The sequence below is a fragment of the Cariama cristata genome, unplaced genomic scaffold (genome assembly GCF_000690535.1).
Source record: "Cariama cristata isolate BGI_N322 unplaced genomic scaffold, ASM69053v1 scaffold42789, whole genome shotgun sequence".
Classification (NCBI taxonomy): domain Eukaryota; kingdom Metazoa; phylum Chordata; class Aves; order Cariamiformes; family Cariamidae; genus Cariama; species Cariama cristata.
In genome coordinates this window covers 3,318-11,698 of record NW_009634864.1, presented here as the reverse complement: position 1 = coordinate 11,698, position 8,381 = coordinate 3,318, and the positions used below count along the sequence as shown (strand labels likewise).

General features: G+C 47.2%; 1 protein-coding gene across 1 annotated transcript in view; it reads right to left on the bottom strand.

Moving 5' to 3' along the window:
* Nucleotides 1-1,059: 1,059 nt before the first annotated feature.
* PEX5 (peroxisomal biogenesis factor 5) overlaps nucleotides 1,060-8,381 on the bottom strand; it is a gene marked incomplete at its 5' end in the record, with an annotated part of 10,160 nt that continues 2,838 nt past the window's right edge. Inside the window, 10 exons of the mRNA XM_009707281.1 lie at nucleotides 1,060-2,178; nucleotides 2,549-2,706; nucleotides 2,889-3,054; nucleotides 3,195-3,410; nucleotides 3,580-3,650; nucleotides 5,808-5,951; nucleotides 6,490-6,609; nucleotides 6,787-6,879; nucleotides 7,265-7,381; nucleotides 7,717-7,807. Coding sequence (XP_009705583.1) covers nucleotides 1,977-2,178; nucleotides 2,549-2,706; nucleotides 2,889-3,054; nucleotides 3,195-3,410; nucleotides 3,580-3,650; nucleotides 5,808-5,951; nucleotides 6,490-6,609; nucleotides 6,787-6,879; nucleotides 7,265-7,381; nucleotides 7,717-7,807 — 1,378 coding nt within the window. The remainder of the gene's footprint in view (nucleotides 2,179-2,548; nucleotides 2,707-2,888; nucleotides 3,055-3,194; nucleotides 3,411-3,579; nucleotides 3,651-5,807; nucleotides 5,952-6,489; nucleotides 6,610-6,786; nucleotides 6,880-7,264; nucleotides 7,382-7,716; nucleotides 7,808-8,381) is intronic.

Sequence of the window (8,381 nt, the reverse complement as noted above, 5' to 3'; positions counted from 1 at the left end):
TGGTGACAGCACACTCTAGCTGCAGGGACAGGAAGGGACGTATGACAGCAAAGGACACCAAGCACAAAGTCAAGAGATTAAGCCAAAGGGCAAAGGAAATGGAGACAACTAGGAAGCCAAGGATAGAGTATTAATGGCACTTAAGGATGAGAAAAAGGGAAGGCCAAGCAGTGATAATGGGAGTATGAACAGAGAAGAATGTGGTGCAGCAAAGAGGCAAAGGAAATTGCCAGTGAGAGGGGCAGCAGAGAGCTGTGGAAGGGAGAACACCTGGACAGCAGGTGAGGAACAGCACAGTCACTAATGCTTTCTTTTGAGGAATAGAGAAGAATCTGACAGAAGGACTGAGATCAGTAAAAAACAAAAGGCACATCTCTGACTAGGAGCAGTGTGTGTGAGCAGGACACAGTAGCAGCATTTCCCTTCCTTTCAGACAGCACAAGCAGCAAATTGTTTTGCATGCATTACAGCAATTTCAGAACAGTGCATGTAGGTTTCAGTGCCACAGGGCTGCATGGGAGACACAGGCAAAACTAAAGCTCAGAAAACATACTGCAAGAAGTATTCTCTGCACACACTTTCTGCTCCAGATTGTTACAGTAGAAGAGACAAACAAGCCTGTGAGGTAGAGGTATGAAGAAACAGGTGTCAGGTGGAAGAGGAAGCGTTAAGTGCTCCCCGCCTAAGCCCCCAGTCTTGACTACTGCAGCAGACAGGTTCCTGGCAGAGGTGATAAAATGTAACAGAACTTCCCTCACTGCAGATGGCAAGAAAATGAAAAAAGTGCTTCACTGACCCCTAAACCTAAGCAAGGAAAGAGAGCTTTTGGCAGAGGGAAGGTCTGCTGCTGGCTCACAGAAGTGAAGCCTGAGGCTACAGCAAAATGAGGTCCTTTAAGCTTCATTTGCATATGAGCTATCAATAAAACAAAACCTGGGTCAAAAGGGAAGACAGAAACTGAGAGAGACTCTGATCTATCTTTTGAAAAACAGTGGGCTTATACCCCCAGAGATCTATGCCACCCACTGCATGCAGCTCCAACAGAGGCACAGAGAAAGATGTCATTTTGGCAATTTTAATTCTCCCTCCTTTATTATACAAAATACTTTACAATTAAAAAACATTTTCCCCAATAGAATCATATACAGATATTTATAATTAACAACATTCAGTTACACACAAGATGGGGAACTTCTGCACAAAGGAAAACAATATCAGATGATCAAGTGAAAATTAAGACTTTGACCCTTTTTTCCCCCCACCATATTCTGGGAGGGGAGGTTACATTTTAGACTTTTATTCCTGTCACATTCCCTCAAATCTGCATTCTGGGATCTCCTCCTACCCTGACAGGGTAAGGGCCTCCACCTGTGTCCCTAGCATAAGTACAATACCCTGCTCTTAAAAGGTTCATGAAAAGACACTGAGAAACTAGCATCTGGCTGTACCACAAAGTTACCAGTACCCAGAAAAGGGGACTGCTGCCCCCAGTTTTTCCTAGCCACCCACATATACACACATGCAAGCACATACATGGGGAAGCATGCTGAAAACCCAGAAGTTTTCACCCTTTCACCAAACGGCAATCCCACTCCACCAAAGCAACTTGCACTCGAGACACGTCCAGCAGGTAGTCTCTGCAGAACAGCTATTCTAAGGTCTCACAGCCAAGCTGGGCATTACTGCAAACGCAATCTGGCAAGAGGGCTAGATGTTGCTGTCTTCCCCACTTTGATCATCTGCCTACCAGCAGTGTCAGTCAGTCACGGAGGTGATAACATGAACCTCTCAGAGATGCTCAGGCCACAACAGACAGAGGTTGCATGCTTCAGTGGAAGGTCCTTGAAAAAACAGTCGCCAATGATCTGCCCTACCAGAGCAAAGATATGTGTGAACCCTAGTGAACATTTTCTCTCCCAGGAAGGTCACTGCTGGGCTGGGCCAACCCTACACTCGCAGGGGAGCCCATCCCAGAGTCACTGCTGGAGGCCAAATGCCTGAAGCAGTGTGGGAAGATCACGGGCATCAGCTGCCCCATACAGGTCACTCTGCCCCAGCATGGAGAGGGCCATGCGGAGTGTGCTCCAGATGTTGTCAGACATAGCGCCTTGCTGCCCCCGCGGACCTCGGCTCTTCTGCTGCATGTGCAAAGCCTCTAAGAAGTGTTCCACAGCCTCACTGTCAACATGAGAACATACACATGCTTACTGAAGAACATGGTACATCTCATACTCCCTCCCCTATTTGCTTCTAAAGTTCTTCCCTCCAAAACAGTTTCCTCCTCTTCACCAGATCCTGCCCCGCTCCAGAACCACCAGAAATCCCCCTTTTCCCTCTTAACAGAAACTGAAGTCCAGATGGCCCCTACTCCAACTGCATCTGCGTGACACTTTGTTCTCAGTGCAGAGTCCACACGCTTGCTCTGCTCTCCTATGCCAAGGGAAGGCTGCAGGCAGCATGGCACTGCCTTAGTAACCTATAGTAGTCTCTCTCCCACGAACACATGCACACTCATGGGTCACAGCAGATCTGCCCATCCTATGCTCACCGGTGGGCGCCTAAGTTGATGCAACTGATGCCCAAGTTGTAGCGAGAACGGATGTATCCTGGCTGGAGCTCCAGTGCCCGACGATATGCAGCCACAGCTTCCTCGCTCCGATTCCCATTGGCCAGGGTGGCACCGAGCTTGTTCCATAGAAGATGGTCCTGGAGGAAGGGGCAGAGAGAAAGGGTTGAGATAAACTGGATCTTTTTAAGCTCCAAGCCAACCCTCGCTTCCCCACGTGTCTGTCTTATTCCTCCACTCAAAAATGTACCTCTCATACAAGCAGCACCTCCACCCATAAACCTTCAGGTACCTCCAGTATCCACAGTCTGCCCTTTCTTACATTGGGGCGCACGCTGAGTGCGGCACTGAAGCAATCCACAGCCTTCTCGTATTCACCACTGAGGTTGAAAAGGACACCCAGGCCACACTGAACATCAGGATCCACAGTCGAGGGGTTGCTGCGCACAGCTGCTAAGAACAGTTCTTTCACCTCCATGAACAGCGAGCTGGAAAAGCACAGAACAAGGATACTGGTGTACTGGGGAAAGAGCTGGCCTTGGGTTGCTCCCTGTGCTCCTGCCTGGACCAGTTCCAACCCTCCAAGATGCCTTTTAGCTGAAGGCTGAAATTTGTAACCTTAACTCACTCAGACAGCAGGGAACCTAGGACACGCTTGGAAGGCCCCAAGTTTGTCCCCGAGACACTCTCCTCCGGTTCCTTCTCCAGCAGGTGAGCATAGTCTGGTTTATGGCATAGCCAGTCCCGCAGGGTCTCACATGCCTGCTTCTGCAAGGACTCGTTGGTGAAGCTGACCGCTAAAGCCATAAGTGCCGTGAGGTTCCCAGGCTGCAGTTCCAAGCACCTGCAGGTCAAAGAAAGAAAAGTGAATACAATATTAAACCAATCTGGGAGACACTCAGATACAGAAGGTAACACAATCAAGATAGAGCACACCATGATAGCCATATGGTCCTTATGGCACTATGCACTAGACAAAGAGCCATGCTCAGAAGCTCTTCTGCAACACTCACTGTCTGAGGGCACTGATTGCCAAAAGCTCCTGTTCATTCTCTGCTTGGGTAGTTCCCAGATACTGCCAGGCCTGGAGAAGATAAAGATGCATAAAGTCAGACTTCTTCATATCCAGAGAAAAAGATCAGCTGATAAACCACAGACACAGAGATTAAATCCACCATATTATCCCCCACGTTTTTAGAGTAAGACCAAATATATGCAAGTATACACACTAGCCACAGATGTAAGTTTCTCTCAAAAGACATACAGACTTTAGGGCACATAAGTCCTCAAAGTCAATAAAACTGGCATTGTTATAGTGAAAAGAAGTGAGTGTCTACCTGGAGATCTATCATAAAGCAACTGTTGGCAGTTTTACACTTTTAAGTCACAGAATCTTCACTTTTAACTTCTAACTGTGGTCAAACTGCAGAGGCAGGAGGGAAAAGCAGATCTCTCATTTCCTAAGAGCAAAATGGCATAGCAGCAGTGCTAATAATGAGACCGCCAAGCTAGGCGGCTGTATATACTTGTGCAGTGGTCCACTAGCAAGTGATAATCTTGGGGAGTTGATCGTCAGACCTGAAAGTAGAAGCACTGTTATTTTACTGCACCTTCAATCATGGTGACACCAGTACATGAAAACCACTTCCATCTCCAGGCTGCTGACATAAGGAATACTTAATTAAGGCACTAAATCCAAAGTAGCTCTTCACTTTATGTTGATAACCACACCCCTTGCTCAAAAATAGGCTAGGTAGTTGGTGGGACTGTCAGCATGAAGTACCCCCTTTTTGAATGTAAGTCACAAAATGCAGTATCCACTGTCTCAAGGAAGGAAATGGCTTCATTAGCAAAGACCCAGACACACTGCACAAGCCACCACAAGCAAGAGGCAACATACTGTCTCAAATCTCTAATGCCTCACCATATAGCTAGCTGCAACTCAAGAAGAGCTGACCAATGATAACTGCATAGTATTCTGCAGGCAGAAGAGCTGAGATTGAAGGTAAATTTGTGATTTGGACCAAAGCAACCACGACATTTCCCTCAGAGCAACTGTTCAAGTCTATTTGACCACTGTACCATTTGTGAAGTCTTTACTTCTCCTGTACTTTCTGCAGAGTCACAGTAGAATTCAGAATGTCTTCAATACAGCTAGCCAGAACTGGCCCAAGATTTGTTCCCCTAAGGTTTCAACTACCTCTCCATTATGCTCAGCCTGCAGCCCACGCTGCCTATGAGAAGACAGTGACAATTCTAAAGGAATATTAGCAACACTTTTTCATCACTTTCAAGCTCAAGTGGATCTCCAGAACCTCTGTTTACTTTTCACCTACTCCCAGTATCCTAGAAAGTTAGACGTCTGTATTCCCAGAAGCCAAGAACCTCTGTTCTGAGAGGTCACTCTCATCTAAGCCCCAGGATTAAATAATTAGGTATTTCCAATCATATACAATTAGCAGGGCTTGAATCAGACACACTGAGAACTCAGCATCCCTCAGTCCTTGAAGCAAGCATTCCAGAAATGGGAGTACTTGCATTCTTCCTCTTCCTCCTGAGAATATCCACATCCTCTACCTCTGGAGAAAGGCACACAGACTACTCTATTTCTCAATCCATCCTGCAGAAGCTGAAGTGCTTTATGGAAAGAAGTATTCGCTAAGTTAGGAGCTCGAAACTTGTCTTCAGTGTAAAAATCATTCTCTGGCCCACAGCTTCAAATGAAGACTGTGAAGACACCCAAGCCATCTCTCTCAGCCCTTCTGGTTTACATCTTCTCCTGGCATCTAGATGGAAGACCTAGCCAGGATCCCCAGCCTAACGAGCTGCTCAGAATTAGCCTTTAATACAGACATTGAAAGCAGTTATCATCTGCCATAAGCATCTCCAAACTTACAATGCCAATAAAGATTTCCACAAAAGCAACTTAAGAGATGAGAACTCCTTGTCTTGGCTCCAAGCAGAGTCTCATGTGCTCCAAAGATTTTACACAGCTCTGGGCCAGAGCCTTTGCATTTTTTGTAAGTGACGTTAGTCATAAACCTCCTTGCCCACAGCCCTCCTGGGGATTCACATACATCAGCTACAAACCCAGAGCCACAGAAAAATGAGATATTTTCATACACCCCGCACAGCTCCTAACACTGAAGAGAGTTTTCTTCACACACCCAGACACCTCCCAAGGGAAGGATCCAAATGGCAGGACACGTGGCCAAGGCCTGTTATTTCTGCTGTCACTCACCTCCATATGATCCGGCTTCTGTTGCACTGCAGCCTCAAAGAGCAAGACAGCATTGGGGAGGTCACCTTCCTCCAAGCGCTTCCGTCCCTCTTCAAATGCATCCGGGTGATCTCTCATAGGATTATCTTCCTCAAACTGATAACCCTAGCAGGGAAGACAGACATAAGCTTAGGGCTAGGAGACAGGCTTAGCGAGAAAAACACTCTCTACAATACAGCACCGTCTAGTCTTGCTGCATCAGAAACACTCAAACAGCAGACCAGCCAGGACCTCGTCCTCTCTGCTAATTTGTAGCACAGCAGAGAACAATGGCTCTTCTTCCTGCCTGCTCTGTGCTGAAAAATTCTCCCAAACCAGACCCGGAGTAAGCTGCAACAGAGACTAAACAACTGGTGTGGGTCCTAGCAGCTTGGTGGGGACAACAACACTTGCACTCATTGCAAAGAATCCCAGCATTAACTGGTATTTGGTGTTGGACAAGAACCAGACAGCATTTGCAGATGAGCACAAGTGAAAACAGTGTTTGTTTAACCACTAGCAAGTGTCAGCAAAAGATCAGTGCGAGAAGGAATCCTAGCAGCATTTGGGGTCTGTGGAGCTCACCTGCGAGGCTGACATACTGCCAGTCTCCTCAAGGCAGTCCATCACAGTACTAGGGCTGAGAGACCTTGCTCTCTATTACCTTGTCATATGACGAGGAGCTGAGGTCTTCATAATCAGAGAGCCAAGGGTGAGCTTCTGCATCTCTCTTGGCCATCTCCTCCCATTCTGCCTGGAGTTTGTCCCAGAAGTCCACATCTGACTGAGGGGAAAAACAGAATGTGACTAGAGTACCCCAACAATAAACTCAGCCCTATAGACACCCCAGAGAACACCCTCTTAAATGTTTCTAGCCCTCCTCACAGCATGCAAAGGAGAGAGGTAACCCTACCATGGGCTCTCAGTTGATACCCCAGCCCTCGTCCTCAGTCGGCTTTACCTCCACAGCAGTCTTTGCCTGCTCAAATTCCGTATCAAGAGTTGACATGTTCCCAGATCGCGCAAATTGATCCACCCAGGCATCGGATGCCCCCTGGGAGTTTGGAAACAGAAACACACCTTTCTTTTTAGAATTGGGCAACCTCAGGACACATCCCAAAACAGCAGGAGGGTCTGTGATGACCCCTCCTCCCCATCAGCAAGAACTGATGGCCTGTAAAGTGGAAAAGAGTTCATCTGGATATGCTCTTCTTCCCAGGTGCTATGGGAGATGAGAAAACTCACACTGCCCAAATACTTTCCCAGCTTCTGGCTAGACTCTGCTAAGAAGAGCCAAACAGCCCCTCCCTTACCACCCCCAGCCTAGTCATTAGTAGAGCATTGCTGAGAGTTGGACTTGCCATTCTCCCTCGTTCCCAGACTGTGCACTGTGGCAAAAAGCTCTCCTCCTTCAGAGCACATAGGGCTGGGGCTCCTACCTGCTGCTGTATAAACTCAGTTGCCCATTGCTCTGCCTGATCTTGGTCTCTGTGGGTCACCTGATTAGCTTCGATCGATACCCTCCCATCTCCGATCTGGCGGACAAACTTTAGGAACTGTGGCAGAGAAATGAAACAAGGGTGGAGCTGGGCGGACGCTTTGCCAGCAAGCCCTCTGCCCATGCCCCCCTCCTTCACTAAGAGGACTTCTCTCTGCAAAGTGAGCACAAAAGGCCCAAAAAGGTGGGGAGGACAGGACTTCACCAGAGTCACATGGTAGAGATGGACAATATCTAGAGTGGATTGTAGGGTTCAACTTCTAGGAACAGGGGAAGAAATGGAAACATGGGAGAGCAGGAGGCTTTATTCCTTTACTGTCTTCCCCCTTCTCACTTCCCCATGCCCCTTATTCACACTAAATATCTGTCAGTCCCAGTCAGGGAATCTCTTACCTCAGAATTCTTGAGTTTTGGATCATCCACTTTAGAGAGGAAATCGCTAACAGTTTTCTTAAGATCATCCTCAGGTTGATATTCCTCATACCTGTGTTCAGAGGCAGTAAAAGGGAGATAGTCTGATACCATCCAACAGTTAACTCTTTCACTAACAACAGTCTACAAAATGGGCCAGACAACAGTATTGAGGGATACGACCCCTCCTCAAAGACTCTGGGGTTCTCCTAAGTGATTCAGTACCTTTATCCATCTGTAAAAATTCAAAATTACTACTACGCTAACTGTGCAAGGGACCAACAAAAACAGCAGCAGAATTAAACAATTACAGTGACAGCACAGTTCTGCAGAACAGTCTGGATTCCGTGGCAAGCCTACAGGCTATCAGACATTGCAAGTTTTAACACTACCAAAAACAAGGTCATTATCTAGGAACAAAGAAAGTAGGTTGTGCTCATGGAAGAGGAACAGTGTCTTGGAAAAACATCAACTCCACAGAGGACTGAGGGCTTGTAGCAAACACACAACTCAGTATGTTGTCTGGCTTACAGCAGAATAGGACCAGTTCCAGGTGTTACCACTACATTCAGTCTTGGTGAAGTCTTTGGAACTAGCGGCAATAACTCAGGTATGTCCATATTTGCAGAAAGCTATCAGAGAAGGCA